The 23,225-nt window shown below is 37.0% G+C and overlaps 3 protein-coding genes across 12 annotated transcripts in view; 1 reads left to right on the top strand and 2 right to left on the bottom strand.

Moving 5' to 3' along the window:
* Window positions 1-859: 859 nt before the first annotated feature.
* Window positions 860-5,758, bottom strand: LOC105259451 (elongation factor 1-alpha). 2 transcript variants are annotated; one of them, XM_011271401.3, is made up of 5 exons: window positions 5,687-5,758; window positions 3,757-3,941; window positions 2,903-3,511; window positions 2,420-2,695; window positions 860-2,180 (listed from the first exon to the last, which is right to left on the bottom strand). In XM_011271401.3, exons 2-5 carry the CDS (start codon window positions 3,898-3,900, stop codon window positions 1,824-1,826), a joined length of 1,386 nt encoding a protein of 461 aa, XP_011269703.1. In that variant the 5' UTR covers window positions 3,901-3,941; window positions 5,687-5,758; the 3' UTR covers window positions 860-1,823. The 2 variants fall into 2 exon arrangements, with proteins under 2 accessions (XP_011269703.1, XP_011269702.1); XM_011271400.3 differs by having other exon boundaries at window positions 5,609-5,710.
* A 306-nt stretch (window positions 5,759-6,064) lies between these two features.
* LOC112639368 lies at window positions 6,065-18,001 on the top strand. Of its 2 annotated transcripts, none has more exons than XR_003123474.1 (2): window positions 6,065-6,188; window positions 17,230-18,001. XR_003123474.1 is itself a non-coding variant. In XM_025413108.1 (2 exons), exons 1-2 carry the CDS (start codon window positions 6,101-6,103, stop codon window positions 17,542-17,544), a joined length of 417 nt encoding a protein of 138 aa, XP_025268893.1. In that variant the 5' UTR covers window positions 6,065-6,100; the 3' UTR covers window positions 17,545-18,001. The 2 variants fall into 2 exon arrangements, 1 of the variants encoding a protein (XP_025268893.1); XM_025413108.1 differs by having other exon boundaries at window positions 6,065-6,202.
* A 716-nt stretch (window positions 18,002-18,717) lies between these two features.
* LOC105259444 (cyclic nucleotide-gated cation channel alpha-3) overlaps window positions 18,718-23,225 on the bottom strand; it is a 154,536-nt gene continuing 150,028 nt past the window's right edge. For 7 of the 8 annotated variants that reach the window (XM_011271376.2, XM_011271381.2, XM_011271380.2 and 4 more), the window contains 3 exons: window positions 21,973-22,269; window positions 19,156-19,501; window positions 18,718-18,864 (listed from right to left, as the gene is read on the bottom strand). In XM_011271376.2, the coding sequence (XP_011269678.1) occupies window positions 19,233-19,501; window positions 21,973-22,269 (566 nt within the window). In that variant the 3' untranslated portion in view covers window positions 18,718-18,864; window positions 19,156-19,232. The remainder of the gene's footprint in view (window positions 18,865-19,155; window positions 19,502-21,972; window positions 22,270-23,225) is intronic. The other variant, XM_020030045.2, reaches the window with a different exon arrangement.

Here is a 23,225-nt window from a genome sequence, read left to right as displayed (position 1 = left end):
TTTATGTTTAATCTTTTTCGCACGTTAAATGGATTCGAATTATCGCTATAATTGTACAAGCGGGTTTCGGATCTTCGTTATAAATACTAAGTTACAAATCAGCTGATCAGTTCTGTCAAACGTGCAATCTTTTCTGTTTCGTAAAAACAGAAAAATATAATGTTATACACGCGATTTAACAGCGACCGATTTAAGATAATGCAATATAAATCACTATATCGATTGTAAATACATATTTGAAGTAACAAAATTTGATTGGCTACGCCATATTGAACAAATTTTTTGAATAACAATACTTGTACATTACACGAATGTGAAAATTCTAATTTATATCTATTTCGATAGTCTAAATTGTTTTTTTTCGTATTTTCATATCAATAAGATCTTTATAATCAGCGTTTTTATTTCTACATTTTATATATAGATTAGTTGCTTCAGTTATGTATTTTGTCAGAATTTTTTATTACAAATTCCTTGTTTGTCCATAATATCTAGTAATTAAAAATCTCATAATATATCATAGTCTTATAATTTTCATAGTCTTATAATTTTCATATATTTAATAAATAAATGGCGATTATATATTTAATGCATTTATTGAATAATACAGTTTTAATTGGAATCTTTATGTGAAAATGCCTGTATAACACATTTAGGCACGTTACAAGGAAGATGAAGGATCGGGTTTCACATTGGTGATAATGAATCACCGGCATCTTGTTTCCGTAGCTTTTTTTATTCTCGCTCTTACTCGTCATCATTGGTATTTATATGTATATATACAGAAAACTGTCATAACCAATGTAATTTATAGAGGAATCGCGGGATAAAAGATGCCGAGTTATTGCAAAAGTTATTGTTTTTTTTTGTGCACGCACTTGTTTTGACGTTAGTCGATAAAAGAAATATCTCGTAGAAAAAGTATTTTCAAAGAGCTTGGATTCATCTTATCTATATAATTGCATATATAATAGAAAGATAATTATTAGAAGAAACAACAGGTCCCATATCCCAACAACGAAATCTACTTTTGCCAAGGCCTATCGCCGTTGTCTCTTCTCTAGTTTCTTGAATTAATACAGTCTCTTTGAACGTGATTAATATATAAAAAGCTACCAAGAAGACAAAAGAATATACGGAGCATCGCCGCGATGTATTTGAATTTCCGATCGGATCGTATAGCTACCATAGATGTTAGAGCGATAAATGAGGAGTTTTCTTCAAAAAGGATGACAAACGTGACTCGATATTAATCGAGTAACAATGTCGATGTAAAGTAATAATGACATGTTCTTCTCGAGTATCGGATATACAGAATTTTATTTCCGTATAATTAGAAAATATAATTAAGCCGCGCTAAATTATGATGTTGATGTTCGTTATGAAGTTGTTAAATAGCTCGCGCGATGTCCGCTCTCCCTCCTTGAATGCGATTTCAGCGAGATGAAAACAGGCTCATCATCTTCCCGGTATATACCTCGTCGATCATGTCGTTTCCTTTCCTGCGGAATTCCTTGCGGTGGAAAAAGTGACGTAGTAACCGTTTCGACAAACGAAATGTCCGCGTGCCGAGGAAGCGCGGCGGCCGCGCGACTTCGCACACGCGAAGAGTCAATCTTCGTGATTGGATTGTAGTTTTCTCATTCTTGGTAGCTGGTAGTTGCACAGATTCAGCTAGCGATGACGGTGATGTTACAACATTCATCTCGCGCGAATCGCACGAGGAGAGAGGACGGGCTATGTCGGCTGATGTACGCCGGCATCCACCCAGTGGCATATTCGCACGGAAACTATCGGTATATGCACGGAAACTATTACAGTAGTTATTTCTTCTTCTGGGCTTTCTCAGCGGCCTTGGTGACTTTGCCAGCTTGATCCTTAAAGGTGACGGCCTTGATAACGCCGACAGCTACTGTCTGACGCATGTCACGGACCGCGAAACGTCCCAGAGGCGGGAATTCTTGGAAAGCCTCGACGCACATGGGCTTGCTGGGAACCAGGGTAACAATGGCGGCATCACCGGACTTGATGGCTTTCGGATTCTCTTCGGTGGTTTTGCCAGTACGACGGTCGCACTTCTCCTTAATTTCGGCGAACTTGCAAGCAATGTGGGCGGTGTGACAATCCAACACAGGCGTATATCCGTTACTGATTTGACCAGGGTGATTGAGCACGATGACCTAAACGAAAAAAATAATTATGTTAATTACATTACACATATAATTCATATATTTTGTTTCAAATAAAGTAATAAATAATAAAATGTAATGAAATGTAAAAATTAAGACACTCAGACGTACTCAACCATCATTAGAATAAATCTTCCGGTGGAAACCGCGAATGAGATATATACGTTTTCATCATAGTGTCAATTATAGAGTAATAAAAGGAGTATAATTGAACATATTAAGAAATATACCTGTGCAGTAAAGTCAGCGGCACCCTTAGGCGGATTGTTCTTGGAGTCTCCGGCAACATATCCACGACGCAATTCTTTAACAGACACGTTCTTAACGTTGAAACCAACGTTGTCACCGGGCACAGCCTCTGTAAGGGCTTCGTGGTGCATTTCGACCGATTTGACTTCAGTGGTCAATCCAGCAGGTGCAAAAGTAACAACCATACCGGGTTTCAACACACCAGTTTCGACACGACCGACAGGTACTGTTCCAATACCACCAATCTTGTACACATCCTGCAATTACAAGAAAACATTATTATCTCAATTCAGCAAAATTAGTTATTTATTTTATATCTAATATCTTACAGAATCAGACACTCTTAAACCATCAATGGAACGAAAATCCTCTGGTGAAAACCGCGAATGAGATCAAAGAAATATCATCATATAAAATTATTTATGCCAAAAAATTGAAAATCATGATCAAAGTATCAGAATTACCTGAAGGGGAAGACGAAGGGCCTTATCAGTCGGCCTGGTGGGTGGCAGGATGGCATCGAGGGCTTCGATAAGACATTTGCCGTCAGCTTTGCCTTCTTTGCGCTCCACAGACCATCCTTTGAACCAGGGCATCTTGGAAGATGGCTCCAGCATGTTGTCTCCATGCCAGCCAGAAATGGGAACAAATGCGACTGCAGCCGGGTTGTAGCCAATCTTTTTGATGTACGACGATACTTCTTTCTTGATTTCTTCGAATCGGGTCTCGGAGTACGGAGGCTCAGTGGAATCCATCTTGTTAACTCCGACAATCAACTGCTTAACGCCAAGGGTGAAGGCGAGCAAAGCATGCTCACGAGTTTGTCCATTCTTCGAGATACCTGCCTCGAATTCGCCAGTACCAGCAGCGACAATCAATACAGCGCAATCAGCTTGCGAAGTACCAGTGATCATGTTCTTAATAAAATCTCTGTGTCCAGGAGCATCGATGATGGTGACATAATATTTGGATGTTTCAAACTTCCACAAGGCAATATCGATCGTGATACCACGCTCACGTTCAGCTTTCAATTTGTCCAACACCCAAGCGTATTTAAAGGAACCTTTGCCCATCTAGAAAAAATAATATAAATATAGTCTTTTTTTTTTTATTTCAGATTTTTCTTTTATCTTTGTGTTAATATTGAATAAAATTTTTAGATGAAGTACTTTGTATTATCAATAGTCGATACATTAGATAGAATAGATAGTTTTTATTAATCTCTTATTAAAAATTACAAATAAGTGACAAAATATTGCCATAATGTATTCAATGAAATATAAAGTATTAGCACATACTTAGATCTCAAAGTTATTACCTCCTGGGCTTCCTTCTCGAACTTCTCAATGGTACGTTTGTCAATACCACCGCATTTGTAGATCAAATGTCCAGTCGTAGTGGATTTGCCAGAATCGACGTGTCCAATGACGACAATGTTGATGTGAGTCTTCTCTTTACCCATTTTGGTTTTAGGCAATAGTTTCTTCTGTACACGATGTTACACTGAGAAAAAAAGGGCAACAAATGAAAATATAATAAAGAAAAAACCTAATATAATATAAATATATGATACAATTTTTAATTCTTTCAACATCAGAGACTATCCGACAACTCGTACCAAATTACAATTGATAATGCAATACGTGATGTGCAATATGGAATCGGGTGGCGATCGGAGCAACCGAGTATGAGGGGGGGGGGGGGAGAATCATTCTCGCAATTCATATCTGAAAAACATCTTGATAAAGCGCGATAAGTGTCATCCGACTCGATATCGCACAAGATGGTGCAACCGCTCCTGGACTACGTGTCGAACGCGCGAATACCTCGACCCTTCGACGGTGTCTTTGTCCGTCGTCCACGTGGCCGAACGTGAACATTCGAGAATGGCAGCCGGCAGCCATTTTGTAAATGACGAGGAGGAGCGGCGCGCTGTTGCCACAATTTTCGCGACGCTCGGCATCGCGTCACGATGCCACGTTATTACGGATTCTTTTTTTGCGAGATTCTCCGTCATCCGAACGGATCGAGCGCCCCGTTGTCCGCGGTCCTTCGACGAAATCGCGACGAATTCTCGGCAGTTGTTCGAATTTTTAACGAGTCACCGCCGATCAGGTGGCCAAATATGCCGCGTCCTTCGCGGCTCGGAACGCGCGTGGAAAATTATGCATACGATCGAGTTTTCAAACGTTAATCACAGCCGGTGACTCTCGAGGGAGGAGACCAAATTCCGAGATAATAATCATGATTTTTTTTTCCGAATTTCCCTTACGTTTTACAACGGACGAATAATCATCGCGATAGATCGCTTTTCGGAAACGTCCTCGAGGCGGCGAGGTCAGATACCGCCCAGTTTTTTACCGGGCTGGAATTATCCGCGATGACGAGATCCGATGCTATTTCTCGATATATGTAACTTTATTCTTATCAGCGATATTTTATTTCAACGCGATTATCTATATCGTGCTTAGATCATGAATATAAAAAGGGACGAGGAATTTGATCATTTTACGACCGCTAATATATTCCGGCAGCATTCACGAGAAACTCCCGTGATCGACACATGCGGATAGATCTCGTACATTCCAGAGGCCGACGTGCAAGATCGTCGTGTTGCACACGGCCTCCAGGCCGTGGAATCGCGAAGGAGAACTTTAACCTCGTGCTTCCGGTTCTCGGTTTTATCCCGCTCGCGTTGCGTCCCAAGAATCGCGATCCTTCTCGTCGGAAGAGAATCGAGAGCACACTCAAGACGTCGCGTTACGAATCTTGTCCGGACGACGGGCGACCCGCGATCGAGGTCCAGAGCTCTGACAAGCGCACGGCCGCCATAGTGCATCCGGTCTTTCTCCGGTCTCGATCCTGGACGCGTCCATTGCCGGCGTTTGCGATCTCACCGGCGTCTTACCTTTCCCGATCGCGCTCATCCGGATCTCCCTTTTCGTTACCGACGACGAATCGAGGCGGGACGAGTCGACGCTCGTCGTCGACGCGCTGGTTCTTTACGCGGATCCCGACCAGCCGGCGAAGCTGGATCGAAGGGGAAAAGGAGCACCGGCCATGCGGTTGTTGGACGAAACCGGGAAATTCTACGGGAATCCGCGACGAGATCGGGAAACTGCTCGCACAACACAGCACGTCGCGATCCCGGCCGTCGTTCTATTCCATACCTGTTGTCCGATGCTACGTCCCCGGTACGAGATTTGTCGGATAGCGATCCGGTGCGCGAACTAAGAACAACCACTCACCTCCAAGCGCCACGACAGAAAGAGACCGTGCAATGAGATGACATGCGCATACGGCTTCTTGGCCGCAGCCTCGCAACCAGCGTCGCCGCCGCGACACTAGCGCCACCGCTCGTCGCTCCGCCGGATATTATTTCCCGGTATCGAATGTCAGACGCGGAATTCGTGGCGATAAAGCGCGGAATCATTTTTTTCAATTTTTGTCCGTATTTTCTTCAGCCGTCCGCGGGAATTGGCGCTTTCATTTCTTTCTCCGCTCGCTTGTGGTCCATCGGACGCGTCTGGGTTCGAGGCTACAGCCGCGCAGGCGCACGTGCGCCTGCGCGGCATGCACACATATACGTGCCAGAGTGTGCGTGTACGGGTCTCGTGTAGGCGCGGTCCTAGGATACGCGCGCGTGTGTGAGTGCGTGAGGAATGGTTGGACAAGGAAGAAGAGGCTGGACGAGGAAGGAGAGACGAGGACGGACGCACGTGCGAGTGAGATGGCATCGCGTCGCATTCGGTATGCACTTTGACGTATGTATTTATGCGTTCGTGCGGAACGCACGTCCGATCGGTCCGATTCGATACTGCGACTCCATTATATCGAACCGCGAGATACTTGATTTCGATGCGAGAAGGAACAATCTGTGCGCATAGTTCCTCTCCGTGCTCCGTGAACGGAGTTGGATGCGATTCCGCTGCATTTGAGTGCGTTCCTTGATACGATGCAATGTATTGTGTCTTTCGCATCGAGATATTGCCGATTATTGATGTAAATTAATATCGTAAATTGCTTTGTACTTTGAAGATAGGAACCAAAGATCAAGATGGAGATTCTTGTACATGGCTTTAGATTCTTGACATGTTGCTTAGTTCACGTGCTTAGAATCACGTGTTAGATGCTTTGTTCCTTGATTTTGCAATATTTTTTCTTCTTGTTTATTTATTTTTTATTAATAAATATCTTATCGAAAAAAATAAAATATATAATAAAAATAAAATAAAATATATTAATAATATTTCTTATTGTAATAACTTCATCAAAAACAGTTAAACAGTTGTCTTCTTTTACTTTCTGCGAGATAATACTCCAAATTACATAAATTATGAATCCATTGCTTATAGATAATATTGAAAATAAGTTTTTAAGTTGTTAAGAAATAGTTAAGTGTTAATAAGGGTTAATTAAACTTTGAATATTAATTTTTCTTTTAAACAGAGTTTAACTTAATGATAAACCGACTTGGTTAATGATTTTAATTGTTTCGCTCAATAAAATGATAAATAATGTTTTATATTTTCATTGTTAATTGCTCAGATAATACTGCATGCTGTTAATTTTATTTTTATTCATTTTCAAATATGCAGAGCGAGTGTGTAAAACTTTGCGTTACATCAAATATTTTCAACGATTGGAATTCGTTTTATTTAATAAAAAAAAAAGATTTTATCGATTTTTTTCTATAGAATGTCTTACATTCGTACATTTGCATTATAGAATATTAAAAGAAACATCATTGTTATAAAATAATTTTATTAGAACACTTCAATCAAACTGTAATAACGTAAAATTATATTATTATATTTTAATATCTTGCATTTATATTTTATAAATTTTTATTTATTGTAATTATGCGGTTGATGTTTTAAATTAATTAATTTAAAATATTAATTAATTATTTCTCGGAAAAAAACTACAAATTAATATTGAATTTTATGTCGTATTTTTGAAGAAGATGAATGAAAAAAATATGTCTTATCATGTTTGCTCTATTTACGAGACATCAACGTAATCAATAATTCGGTCGAGATGAACGGTGAAAGGTAAAGAAAGGCGATTACGCGCGCATTCTTGGGGCATTAACGGTATCCCGTTACAGCTCTGTATCTCTCATTACAATGTGGTTTCATCTATCTAATTTTAATTAAACCAGATGATAACGATAATATTTCACAGAAATATTTCTTCCATTTTGATATAAAAATATAACATAATTGTGAAAATTTTTTAATTCAGTTTGTAGTTTTATCGATTCAACTTTTAAAAACGATCGTTAAAAATTCTTTTACAATAATTACAAAAAATTTTCAAGATGTGTCCATACGCTTATATAAACATAAGCATGCTAATTTTACAGATATAACAATGTTTAACTCATAAACTTTCATTTTTGTATTTATTATTCTGAAATGCATTGCTCATTGGTTTCTAATTTATATTGAATTGATTCATCGATTTCTAAAATATTGAATTTTATTGTTTGATTCAGAATCATAATCTTGCATAGAATTTTTTTTTAGATTTAAACGTCAAAATAAATAATTTATATATTTTTTTTAAGTTGATTATATATTATAATATAAAGATAAAATGAATGTAATGTTAATTGAAATGATGGAATTTTCAATTAATAGATTTAATTTGATGGTTTAATAAAATTATAATAAAATAATCAGAAACTTACTCCTCATCTCATTACCTAATAATTATTTTAGTTATCAAATTATTTCACTAAATCAATAATACATTAATAATGAGATAATTTCCAATTTCATTCAATTTCAATAAAATCCTTGTTTTTTTTACACATACTTTTTCTTTTATTAAAGATAATTTGCAGTTTTGAGATTCGCGCAATTTTTATTATTATATTTATAAGATTTTCTGCATATATTTATGTATTCCAGTTATATGCAATCTCTTGTTTATTCAATTTATAGATTTAGATGAAGTGATTCTAATATGCTTATTGATAGGCAATTAAATGTACTTCTATGAATGAGAAGCCATAAAACGTGTCACATGTGCGCTACTGTTATCGCACAAGTGTTGTACAATCATGTTTCTCGTATAGGAATGAATGACTCATTGAGAACTATGAATGAATAACGTACGTACATACGTGTAAAATGATTTTCGTTAAAGCTATCTAAGCGAAGATGTGTTTTTTAACTATTAAGTGTATGCATATATATTAAAAATCTTTTACTAATAGTTCACTAATAGTACTGACTAATATAATTTTAAATGATAAGTATTTTAATTTAATATCCCTGACATGTTTATGGAATATTTAATATCTGATAATATTTATAATATTTAAAGAAGATAAAAAAATATTTCCTAGATTTCTCTCTAAAAATTTTGCTTTAACAAAATCTGATAATTTTAAATATATATATTTTTAGAGAAAAATTTAAATTTTTAGAGAGAAAAACCTAAGAAATATTTTTTTTAGTTTTTTTTAAAAGCATATATATGCCTTCAAATATTTATATAAATATCATAATATGATATATTCATTAGTTTCAGATAGTCATTGTTTGTTTTATTTTTAATCTTTCTTTCTCAAGTAAATTTATTAAAACACTTAAGAAAACGAGCTTAAATTTCGCTAACTCAAACTTTGTTCAACATTTCCGCTTTGACAGCGCTAATTTAGCAATGTGTTAAAAATACTGACTCTTTCAAAATTTTACACCGCAGCAGTACGACGTAATCACAATGTTATGCCAAAACTTTACATTTTCAATGGCGAGAATGTTGATTTTTGATAAATGGAGCTGACTGGAATGAAATTACTTTCCAACTTCTCTCAAAACTTCGTATTGATCGTATTCTGACTGCAACCAGATCTTATTGGTCTCTATTCTTTGGGGTTTGCGCTACAAGCGAACAAAGAAGGGTCGATGCGAACCAGGCATGCCCTTTGTTCGTCTACCAAAAGAAACCGGATTCCAATGGTTTTACGTACTGTTACGATTCAAAGAGTTAAGTATTAATGAATGTCGCAATTTAATCGTCAACGCGTTTTCGTATATTTTGTCATTTTTTTATTTACACTTTTAATTATTTATTATATCTCCCAAAAATTAAACTACTAAAGAAGAACCTGGAAAAACCAAATAAAATTTTTATCATATGTCAAAAAATATGTTTTATAAATTATGTCTTTCATTACCATCTTTCTTAGAACAAAATATACTCTTGTTTTGAGGAAAATTATTTTAAATAAGGACTTGATATCCAGGTGCTGCGCGTGTGGGAAGGGAAGGAAAAATCATCAATCGCGTGAAAGAAAAGTCCGTGTACGGTCTCCTCTTCAATCGTCTATTTATATTTCAGGATTCCTACTGACATCCGATCGTACAGACACTCGCACGCGGGCTTGCGGCACAGCTAAGAGTTTCGAAAATTTAAAAATAACCTTCTATATCGTCGTAGGAGAGAACAGATATACGTGTAGAAATGGACAAAAATGCGTGTGTACAATCACGCACGTATGCAACGCGCCGGGATACGCGGCTGTCACATTTTCATCTTCGAGGATTGGCGATATCTTCCCTCCGTTGGCACCTCGATTTAATCGGAGATCCCAAAAATCGTCAGAATTCCGGCGAGTTGAATCTTCGATCAGTCGTAGGACTCGGAAGGATAAATCCTCGTCGAGACTAGCATCCTTTTCAAGGAGATACAGAGCTCCCTTTCGCGCCCTTGTCTACGACATACGATGAAGCAAACTCGTCGAAATTATACCGATTTTAATCGGCGGTCTTAACACTTTGATTGCCGATCGTTATTTTACTGCAAATATCTTTCACTGCAAACATTACGATGAAAGTCAGCTGACGTTTAAAGTCGGTAAGCAAAGTGTTAATTGCTAATTGCGAACGCAGCTTGCCGTGTGACGTTTCTTAACGAATTTTCTCTCTGCTTCCTTCTTTTCGTTTTCTCTCTTTCTCTCTCTCTTTTTACTTTTTGATGTTATTTGCCTTTCGACACAAATGATCGTCGACACGTATCGCGGCATTCCTTCTACCCTTCCTCCTGTCATCGACATTTTGGTCAGTTTTCCATTAATAGAAGTGAATTTTCGCTTTGATCTCGTACATACATGTCTACATAATCGTTTTATTCGCATTCATACACACACACATTCTCCCGTTTTTTTCTTCCTTTCACGCAAATATACGTTTTTCTCCATATATGCGTTTCTATCAGGCTTGTCATCTCTTATTGAGGCGATCGTAAAATTGTACAGAGTGATCCAGATTCGTCGCAGGTGTGTGTCGACATGTCGTACAGAAAAATAATTATTTCAAATGAAATAGTATCGGAGAATAAAATAACACTCTTCTGACACAAGTAATTTTGTTACTTATCATGCTCTATAATAAAAGCTCTTCGTATAATGACGTTGAAATATACTCGCGGCTTATTCCGAATCACCCTGTACATATTTCTCTTTTATATATATACATATACATTTTATGTATATATATATATATATATATATATATATATATATGTATACGTATATATATGTGTGTGTCATATCATATATATGTATATCTATAATTGTTGCGCCACGCGCGCGTGTATCTCTATAATATATTATATATATTATATTCATATTTACAAAAGGTCATTCGTTAAATGTTAATATTTAATATCGCAATTGTTTTATTATATTATAACTTTATTCCTGAGTAACCATTCATTAAGAGCCTTATCGAGAGACTCGTCTTCTCCCTTTTACTTATATAGATATCAGATAAATCATTCAATGTGCTAAAAGCGCCATAACGTGTAATCGAGATAGCAAAATGAATAATGCACCTTAAACATTTCCTTCTCGAAAGTGACTCAGACAGAAATCATATGATATATTATAACTATGAGCTATCTAGATACTGACCACGTGACGTTCGAGGATGAGAAAATGTTGATTTACATAGAGATAAAGGGTTTTCATTCTTCTCAAGCTATATGTGAATATTTGAATGATGTTAAGAATGATGTTGATACTAATTTTTTTTTTAAATATTTCTTAGTTTCTTCAGATGTAATTAATAGATGTCTTTTGAACTTGTATGTTATTTGGTTTATTAATTTTTAAACTGTCAGGTTTTACGATTGTTTTAATAAAATATTCATCGTGATTCGAAAATGTCTAGAATTGTTGCACAAATGAAAATTACATGTATATTCATAATGTATAAACTTATCTGAAACCGTCTCATATATTTAAAGCAATATGAAAAGTTTAAAATAAATTATAATATTAGTATTTATTAATCAAAATTATTGTGATGCAGATTTGAGATTACAGATAATTATGCAATTTAGGAAAAACGAGAAATTCGTTGCTTTTTTCGTATATATCTCTGTAATATAACTAATATCTTTTTATAATTTCATATATTTTTTGATCTAAAAAGGGATTATAAATATCATCGAGTCTGTCGTCTTTTCTAAAGAATATTCTTTCTTTTGCGCGAATCATGTAAAGTTACATCTCAGATGTACTTTTCAACATGAATCATTGTTACTCGTATTTTGTTCTATTCAACATTTTTTCAAATTTATGTGTGCATTTAATTACGAAATCGAAAACATCACAACGATATTTTAATGTTTTTTACGATGCAGTACTTAAATTTGTATTTTGAATTTTATTTGTATTTTTGTATATGTGTTCTTGTTTTTTAGTAAAAATTTTCAAGATATGAGGAATAATGAAATTTTTGTCATATTTTTAGAAATGTGCTTGTAAATATCAATAATATATCTCTACATGTATTCTCATTATCCGATATGGAATAGCATAATCGTATTAAGTATTAAGGATTCCACTGCATGCACTGTGATAGCAATATATATTAAAGATAAACCGATTACTAGCATTTCTAGATCATTTTGTGGAATTTACGCAGATATAATCGGCTTTATTCTAATGGAGGAGCGTGATATAATTACAACGCTTGTATCTGTATTCATTTTGAAATTATTTTATATATTAAAGAAAGTGTTAAATGTAAAAATTGAAAGTGTTAAAATTGCGATAATTTTGTTATATTCTTGGCACATAATACGCGTAATGTGTCTCAATATATTTATATGTTTTCTATATTATTATCTAATGGTATATAATCGTACAGTGATATTACACGTATGCAACTTAAGGAAGACTATTAAAGCTTGGCACTGTATTAATATATTATATTAATATATATTTGAAATTGACCGAAAAGACAGAATCCACAAAATGATTAGAATTTTTACCGATACTTTTCGCGCAGCAATTATACGTGAAAAATTTAGTTGTCGAACTACATAATCTATTTAAATATATGCAAAACTTGTAAATTTGCCTTTATAAAAAGTTTACAAACAACATGCATTACGATCGTATGCATAATCATCGAAATGTTACGTGAAACTTTTGTTATGATCGATATGATTTCTTTTCCTAAGAGAGGGTTCCTAAGAGAGGACTTCACATTTGTCATTAAAATTAAAATCGTAGATGTGCTGAAATGCTTGATTTTTAATTAGGCAATGGAACGTACACTCGAACTGTAAGAAAAGAGACGATCAAGTGCACGATGAGAATTGAGTGGTCAATCATTAACGAATTTTCGTTACAAGTCTCTTTTTTTGTTCGTAACGAATCTCAGGCATTACGAAGGATGCAAATCTTTAAGATGACATTCTTCTCTGTACATTTACGTTGCTCGTATGTAACATTGATAAATATTTCAATAAACTCAATATCGCGCGCAAACAATCGTGCAAAAAAACTGTTAATAGATATGATCCAATTGATCATTCCTAGAGAGATAATTGATATCGATTTCATAAATTCGTGTATCCGAACAGTAATAAATGTTTCGCTATCCTCAAAGTTACTTTACATTTTTCTTAGCAAATTAGTTAAACTCAGAGCAACGCGTGACTATTAAGACTATGGCAAATCGATCAATTCAGACTTGCTCTTCAGAGAGAGAGAGAGATTTATGACAGTATCTCGTGTTAATTTAATTTAACGTATTAAAATTTAACAAGTAATTTAACAATTCAAAAGTATATTATATATATATATATATATATATATATATATATATATATATATTTGAACATTTTTCCGACGTTAATAATATTAATAATAATGATAATAATATTTTATATATATATATATATATATATATATATATAATAAAATTATGATAAATTACTATCATCATATTTGCAATATTATGCAAATCGTTATTTCTCAAACTTACTTTATTACTTTCCAGATTCTTAGGAAAACATATCAATAAATTGCAAACTTGAGGAATGTTTTAATTTTAATAAATAACTTGATAAATATTTAATTTTAATAAGTAACTACATATTCTGTCGTTTCTGCGATTTCGTTAGACTAAATTAATAAAACATAAGTAATAAATAAACATATATACGTAATTAATAAACATATATATACGTAATTTGTACGTTTAATAGAGTCAACATAGGTTATCGCTAATCATACAATTAAAATTTCAACATATAAATATCACAGCCAGTTAAACAGCGTAAAATATACAGCACTAATAACACTATTTACACATAATTGTTACGTTGAGATGATTAGAATTCTAAGGATGGAGATTTGAAATTTTCTAAACGCAAGATATATACTTCTGAGTAAATTTTCCGAGCAGCAAATAATAATTATGTATATATACAGCATACATATCGTGTCTACATATTACAATCACACGTTGCTCGTAGATTATCGTTGTCCACAGCACATACTGTCAAGGATTGTAATTAAGGTACGCCAATGTACACATACGTACGCAAATCACTCACACACGTTACATGCATATAAATTTATAATAATGTAGGTAATAATTGTCTAAGTAAGGCTGATTAAACGCATTTTTATTCCCTTCTAACGAGCCTCCCTCTTTCACTTTTTCTTTTCTCGTTTTTCTCGATTGATTTTCCGTTGTTGCAAATATTACATATATAACATCATACAACACACGATATCGAGAGACGACGTGTTTAAGAATCGAGATATTTTATCTTCTCTTAAGCTCTTGGTATTTGAAAGTACAATAATTCTCAATAAAGAGAGATAAATAAGAGCAAAATAATTAAAGAATAAGAGAGAAGAATAACTTTTTGTAATTCTCTCTCTTTAGAAGTTTGTATGAAATTTTGGATGTGCTTAAGAATTTTACTTCTTGAGAGTAGCTCTGTAAACTATCTGATGAATTTTAAAATGAGAATATAACTCCCATTTGATAATTACTCGCACATTTTCAATATATTATATAGTATGAAACGCTCAAAATTGCAACTTTCCAAAGTTTCGAACACAAAGGTTTAATTCTAAAATATTTCTTAACACTTTTTTATCGCGATACATTTTTGGCTATCGAATCCTTTATCTCGACATCGAGTGTCTTGTGAATTATTCGTCTTTGGATAAATCCAGGAAGGCTCAAATCTCTCATCTATCTCGGGATCTCGCGTATCCGCATATACGGGAGTAAATGTATCTCAACAGTTATCGAATGTCGCCCTAACGTTACAAATCCCTAACAAATTTACAGAGGTGTTCTAAATCAACGTGGCAGTAGAATAATGTTTTCCCTCGGCCGCGGAGAGCGCCGTAACTCGAGCAACGTGACTCGAAATCGCGCCGAACGCACGCTTAATCCTCGTGAAGCTTTTATTTGTTCATAGTAAGAGCACTTAATCGCTACGTTTTCTTTTAAACTCAACTACCCATCGCGATGTTTTTTTCCCTCACTGTTTTCCTCCACTATTTCGGGTTACCGCGACCTCGCAGCACGGCGGGATCAGTTAACCGGATTTACTGATACTTCTCTTAAGGATAATCCCTTATATGGTAATCATTATTCAGCGTGAATATCATACAGATGACATGAGCCTAGAGATTTACACGCGTTGCTTTTCAATCCAAAGATTGATACCGATATAATCTCGGAAACGAAAAGAAGTCGATTTTTTATCGTCTTTTCATTCTATTAATATTAAAAACAATAATATTTAACGTTTACTTTACTCTTTCTAAATTTTTCACTTTTGGTAACTTTTTATGCAAAGATTTTCACGTATTTCAGTTTGTCATTGCTTGAATAATTGTCATGATTTCAGATATAAAAAATGTGCTAAAATAATTCTTCTATCATTTGTAAAAACAAATTGACAAGGGATGTATTTTTCCGAGATTATACCAATTTCAATCGTCGCTTTTGGAAGAACACATGAAGAATCGATTTTCTTCCTCGTTCTTTGCATTCTTCATTTCTATCGCTCTAGCAAATACCATATTTTGACCTAATTATCGAAAATTTCAGATATATAGGGATGCTCGTGAAATTGTGATAAATGTTAAAAAAATGTTGACATATAGTAAAGACTATTCTCGATGATTTATAAATATTAAAAAAATCGCTGCCGCGTGTGTTTTGCAAACGTCTCGTGCGAGGATCTCGCTCCATTTCTCTCTTTTATTCTATTTACGTGATTCGATGGATTTTCGCGCGCTCGTGTATCGCCTTTAAATGCATCCTTTTTTCCTTCCTTCCTTTCACTTTCCTTCCTTTGCTATAGGAAAATGAAATATTCGATACGACTGTCTCAAAACACTGCCCACGAAGGTGACGACGATCGTTGATTATCGTGGAGGAATAAAAGATTACTGTTCTGTTTTAATCTCTCGTTGTTGACCAAACGAACAAACGATGTTCAACAAACGACCACATGTGGAAGCGGAAGTCGGAAGCAGTGATGTAAGTGATGGCTTTAGTTGGTCCCGAACATGAATTAGAGAGCTGTGCAAAAATCATAATTATAATTGCTGATATTGTTCTTATAAATTAATCGAAATAATGAATTTCAACAAATTAAGCTTTAATGTATCTCAGAAAAAAATTGATAGAGCCTAATAAAAAAAATTATCTTCTTAACAGATTATTAAAATTAATATCCCTAATATTCGTTTTGCTTTTGCACGTTTGCTTCTACATTCGAAATGGAATTGATATTAATAAGGCGTACGAATTTTAATTAATTTCAATTATAAACACATTGAAATTATTGTTGATAATGAAGCAAATATTGAAGACTTATATCATTTACACAGTAATTATAATCTTTGCACAAACCTGCTCCAAGAGTCGCGCATCGAAACGTGTCGACCGTTGCGTCACGGATCTCAGCTCATGGCAACACTACGCACGTCGAACGCAATATACACGCTCTCTCTTTCTCTCTTTCTCTTTCTTTCTCATTTGACTCTGCATCTCGACTATTACAAACTACCTATTAATTAACCTATACGGTCCTATAACGTACGGATCAATTATATTCTGTGGCAGTTTATTTACAGTGCGACTCGCGCCGCGGCCCCTTATATTCGCGCCATCGATTCCTAGATGAATTGCATTCGCCATCACGCTGACTATCGCAATTTCGATCGTGGTACATTGAAAATCCAACAGTGCTGGGCCGAGTGACATTATAAGTGAAATTATAAACTCATAATTTGGAAGAGAAGAATGGAATTCTGAGCGAAATTAGTCTCGCTCGCAGCTGATAGTTAATAATTTACAAGAAATTATATGGAATCGGTTAATTAAAAAAACATATACGACGATGGTCCTCATATCGTCCTTTCAATTCTACCCTACGCCCAGCAAGTCACGGGCCGCGGCCCGGTCGCATGTGTCCTTAAAACATCGTCTATTTACAGGAACAGCACGATCATGTAATTGAGATATCTGGCGCTAGTGGTACCGTTGAGCTTCGTGCCACCGCCGTTCTCCTCGTCATTCTCGCTGGCAGTGTCGCCCTTCGTCTCGATGATGGTGTCGAGCCTTTCCATCATGCCCCGCTGGGGATGATGGTTGCTCGAGCTCTCGCTCTCGGGGGTCTCGTCGGAGTCGATGTCGATCGTCCGATCGTTTACCTGGATTTTCACCACGGCGTCCACCGGATATCTGCTGTTACCCTCGTCGCTAGAAGACGTCGTCGCGCCGGTCGCACTAGATCCACCGGCGACTCTTGAGGCGATTGCGGTCTCTCGCTCGCAGCGTGGACAGATTTGACCGTTGGACGAACCTTCGTCGCTCTGACAGCGGAAGCAGATCAAGTCGCCGTCGCTGGAGAAGTCGCAGTGTTCGCAATGCACGACGATGTAGCCATTACCTCGGCAGAGCTCGCAGATCGGACTCTCGTCGCGGTCTGTGAGCAAATTTACGGGTTAGCCACGACAATTGCCTGGGGTGGTCTAAGATTGTCGGCCCTTTGAGAGGCAATCTCCGATAGCGGTTGCCGCCTCGGAGATCGCATGAAACCTCAGCGAGTGATTGCGAGTGCAAGCAGCGAAAATATAAGTGCGTGAAACATGCGGTAGACAGTAAAAAAATTAAGGAATACATCGAGTGCGTGCAAAAAAAGAATAGAAATATTATATACAGTGTTTTTTAAACATATCGAGTGGAAGAATAGACGTATTGTTTTGCAAGCACATTGCTAAAAAGTAAAATAACTATGTATATTAAATAATAATACTTATTCTTTTAATGAATATACGAGGATTTCAATAAGAAAAAGAGAAATTATGATAAGAGAATTATAAACATTTTTAAGTCTCTAAATTATCTACACTTTTAAAAAAAATTAATCAAATTTTTCATTAACAGGAGAAAGAATATAGCTTTAAAGATGCAAAAAATATGCGAGTGCGAAGAATCAAGAATGTTACGTGTACCAGATAGTGTGAAGATGGCGAATCATCAAAAAACATCAAAGCCATTGAAATTAATAAAGCAAAGCGAACGAACTTGTTCAATCCTCGGACCAGAACTGGTCGAGGTACTCGCCTCTGTCGACATCACCTCGATCGTCCGTATCTCTGGCGGTCCATCCGCGTCGTTGCTGCTCCTGCGTCCGGTAGGATCGAGGTGACGTTACCGGCACCGGTTGCTCCGAATCGCGATGCGATCGGGGCGACGACATCTGGACCACGCGATCTTGATCTGACGGATGGTGGGAGGAGCGCGGGGAAGTCAGCTTCACCGGGCTTCTGTAGGCACGAGAGGTTCCTGGCTCCTGATGCCGATCGTCCATACGCTCCTCCACATATCTACCGGCGTGCGAGCCAGGTGTTTGCGGTCGATAGGTGCAGGGATGTGTCTTGTGATCGCACTCGCTGCACAGCAGCAGATTGGACTTACTACCGGGTTGTGAGACATAGCCATTGCAGGTACCGTAGTAATGCTCTTCCTCGTCGCTGTCAAACAGGTGCTGGCTCAAGCTACCGATCGACTTTGTGTCGCTAAAGATCCTCGTATCGTCCGGCTCTTCTTGATCATCGACATCGCGCCTATCGAAAGTAAGATCGACTCATCACAACGTTTAATCGCATACTCAACGTTATGTACGCTCGTAGCTATCAAACCATATCGAAATAACGAAAGTTAATATAGCTTATATTGGCTATGAAAAGTCAGCTTTCTATCGTTAAAGAGATATCATTTTGCTCCGCGTATAATATAATATGTATTAATTATTTCTATAATATTTTAATTAAAGAAATTTCTTCACAAAATTATATAATATATTGAAGTCGATTAACTGCGATTAACGAAGAGAGAAAATGATTTCGTCAAATTACCTAGTATCGGTCGCTTCAACATAGTGACGTGTCCGTTCGGTCTTGGTCTTGCCGCGCTCTCGCGGCATTGTTTCTCGTTAAATAATGCTCTCTCGATTTCTTTCATTGGTGTCCTCGACGCTCGAGGTCGAACTCGCCCCGCAGATCTGCATCTCGATCTCGGCCAGCCGGTGCTCGACCTCCCACTGTTGCTGATTCAGCTTGACACTCATCGCCGCGTTTTCGGTTTCCAAACATTTCAAACGCTCGCGGAGACGCTGAATCTCCGCCAACAGAGCCTCGTGCGTACCGAATAGAGGTGTCGTACCCTCGCTCACCAGCTGAGTCATACTGTTGCAGGTCATACCTGTATGGAAGAAGACGTATCGTCGTTATTTTGTTCATGTTTTTCTCAAAATTATTATTTAATCTTCTTATAATAGTGTCTTAATATAAATGTATATATTAGTATAATTATATAATATAATACAGTAGCTAATTATAATCTGTAAATATTACAAAAGCGAATATAAACGAGCGGATGAATATTTAGCGAGTATAATACGAATTCACGAGATTGTTGACGTTGATTGGAGTTGATTTATTCTCTGCCTTCCATGAGGATCACGAGACATTTTCAATGCGAGGTATTTAACATTTACACGTGAATATACGTTCTCTTCTCTTTTCTATAGTCTTGTTAGGACACAAATACATGCAATTATCAGTCGTTGAAAGCTAAAATAAGAAACATAAAAAAACACAAATGCTAATTCAGCGTCGGCTAAATAAATCCTCGAGGGAGAGGAATTACCCAGGTCTTTGTGACTCGTTGATGTTGATTAATGCGTGCGATTAGTATCTCTTTCTCATAATTTGCGTGTATAGGATGAATCATCGCATAACGAGGGTTGATACAAATGTATGGCCTAGCATCAGCAAAAATTGCTGATTAACTTACAAATTATCAGTTGTGTCCTACATTTCGAGAGAAAGAGAGAAAAAAAGGGGAAAAGCCGATTCAATCGTCTAGGGATTCGTTTCGATCGTGTCGTTTAACACTTTGTAATCGTGGACTATTTAGAAGAACGTTCGTTTCCATTTAACACGTATCGAGAGAGCCGCAATATATATCGCCGATTAAATCTCTATCAGTTCGATTTCGATTATTTGTACTCCGGCTCGTTATCGCCGACAGCAAATCTGTCGCTTTAATCGCGACTCCGCGATTCAAAATTATATCGAAATGCGCTGTAAACGGCAAACGCTCGATTATCGTGGAATTTCCAGTGCGCGAAGAGGCGGGATTTTATTTCCCAAACGACATATAAACGTCGGCAGAGAAACACGTTAAATCGTTACTACCTATCGTATCTATCGGGGTTAATGGTCAGGCGCTATTTTACGAGTGGCGCCGCTCGTCATTCATTATATCACGCGCGATATTTCTGAATTTGCCCTTTTTTTTCGTCGTTTTATAGCGTTGCCTGGTAAAGCATTGATCGTTCGCACATTCCGCTCGCGTTATTCACGTCCGGTTAGATTTGATTTGCAACGAGACCGCTTTCCGCGGAATTCTAATTCGATCGGCTGGGTACGGGATGCAACCGAATCGCTCGTTCGTTTACGAAGATGCAATAAAGCCCCTTCCGGAGATATACACACGATTTCCACATAGTTCATCAATCACTTTCGTCGTAAACAATGATGAACTACTAAAAGTTCATTCAAATATTGGACGATTAAATTTATCGAGATGAATCGAGATAACAAACGATATAGATAATAACAAGAGTGATTCACGAATGACGAGATAATTTCTATGATGTTGAGGGAAAAAGAGGCCTTGCGCTTAGATCCCCTCGTTTCAAAGTGTCTTTTGTTCTCTGATAATACTTCCAGGGTAGAACTTATTACGAAACGTTCAATCGAACGTAACGACATCGATAGTTTATGGTACAGACGTTACCGTGGCCTTTCTAAAAAAGCTTTTATGGAACGTGAAATATTGATGACTAGAAAGCGAGAGGCTATGAAGGTCTTCCTATTCTCTCTATGTTCGCGCCTCACTTGATCGCGCCAAGTCTTATAGTCTATAAGAAACTACAGTTGTGCGTCAGCAGTTTGCGCGAACATAGCGTCAGCTGTTATCAGCAATAATTTATACACTCTCATATATTATCGCGAGAGAATCGCTAGAGATAGCGATCGACACTTCTAAAATAAATCCGACGTGAAACAGACTTTTTATACAAATAAAATAAATGTACGTTATATTAAACATAACGGGATAAAATTTCCAGCGCTCCTGTTGTGCTTTATCAACGATCGCAAAATTTACATAATTATTCGCCGGCTACGAGTGGCTACAGAATTACCCATCAATATTTTTATCTCCACCATTTTGTCGAATTTGCTTCCATATTTAACAGTTTCGAAAGATGCGTTTGTTTATGCCTTTCCTTTATTCTCTAGCATTTTTTCAATCTTATACAGGCATGAACCTTCGATTTTCTATTCCCCATTATTCGATTTAATAATTATAATATGTTATTTGGCTTTCAATAATCAGATTTTTGCGAATAAGAGCGCAGTAGTTACATCCGTCACTGACAAGACTGTAAGAGGATTAAGTTCCGGTTTGTGATACACAAACATCCCCGAATCGGGTACAGTGCTTGCGTAAGGAGATACGACAAATGAGAAAAATCCACGTTCAGACTCGCTGGAGCTCCTTTTGAGAAAGACAGCTCGGATGCATTTTGGAAAAGAGCCACGTATTTGGAAATAGGGTCACATACGTCGCGAGAGAGGGCGAGAGATCGAAGGGAGACTCACCGGAGTGGGTGGAGGGTTGCGTGGCGGCCGATTGCGGCGCCCTGGCCGTCTGATCCTCGCTGCTGGGACCGCTGCTGGCCGCGCTCATCGGGCTCTCCGCGCCTCGAGGGACGTTCGCGTCGCCCAGGCCTTGCACGGTGCGCCTGGATGTCGGACTCGGGCTAGGTGAGAACAACGAGGCGGCCGTCGAGTACGCGTGGGTCTTGTAATCGAGGGGTGCTACCCACATGTCCTCCAGCGACACGCGGCCCCGCGACTCCACCAAGCCGGGCGTGCTCTGGCATCTGCCTATGGCAGCTGCAAATTCACGTCATGTACCTGACATTAGTTTACAGCGCTTGGGGACATTAGTTCCCAATAATATTGGATTATCTTTCTGGTTTTTTTTTAATCGATGTGTTTCTGCAACACATCATGCCCTGCTTTTCAAATCTGCAGGAAAAAAGGAGATTCAAACTGATTGAAAAGATTTAGATATTTAGATATTTGTTGCAAAAGTTATCAAAAGAGATAAACTACTTAAGAAACGTCATTCTTTATTATAGGGTAAATTGTCTGCAAGATAAGAAACGCGGAAATATATGCAATTTCATTAAAAGGAATATTTAAATTCGTGGAAGATATTTTTTAATTTATTCCGCTCCTCCCTCTGGTGACTCACTTTGCATAAGAAAAATTAACAAGAGAATTAATATATTCGCAAATATTAATTTCTAATAATATTAAAACAGTAATATACATATATTCGTTTTATTTAGACTCCAAGTTTCGTCTTCGATAAGATCCGTTTTTATGCAAACGAAACTTTAATTTTAAAAATCGCTACAATCTTTCTGATAGTGCGCAAGAGAACTTTGGCGCTTCGATATTATTCGCTATCATTTTTTAAACCCATCTTGATGAAAATGAAACCACCACGTAAAAAGCTCAACCGGCGGAATTTTCAAAATACAGGGAAATAACGAGGAGCTGGCCATTTATTTGGGATATCACTCATTCACATTGCGAGTTATCCATGCATCGTGTTTACGTGCATCGCGCTCGATACGATCTATACGTGCTCTCGAATTTCCGCTTTTGGGGCGTGTTGACATTTAATCGACGCACCGACAGTATTCAGTGACATCAATGGTACGTTATTCTGCTTTGACGCGATTCTTCGATGATCGAAATGTGTAATTCTTCGACTAGTTACAGCTAGTTGCTGCTCTGCGAATCGCATTAAACGTCAAGAAATTTCAGATTATTATTAC

Source organism: Camponotus floridanus, unplaced genomic scaffold (assembly GCF_003227725.1).
Source record: "Camponotus floridanus strain SB8 unplaced genomic scaffold, Cflo_v7.5 scaffold6, whole genome shotgun sequence".
NCBI classification, from domain to species: Eukaryota; Metazoa; Arthropoda; class Insecta; order Hymenoptera; family Formicidae; genus Camponotus; species Camponotus floridanus.
Note: the sequence above shows the minus strand (reverse complement) of the source record. Positions and strands in the feature narration are given on the sequence as shown.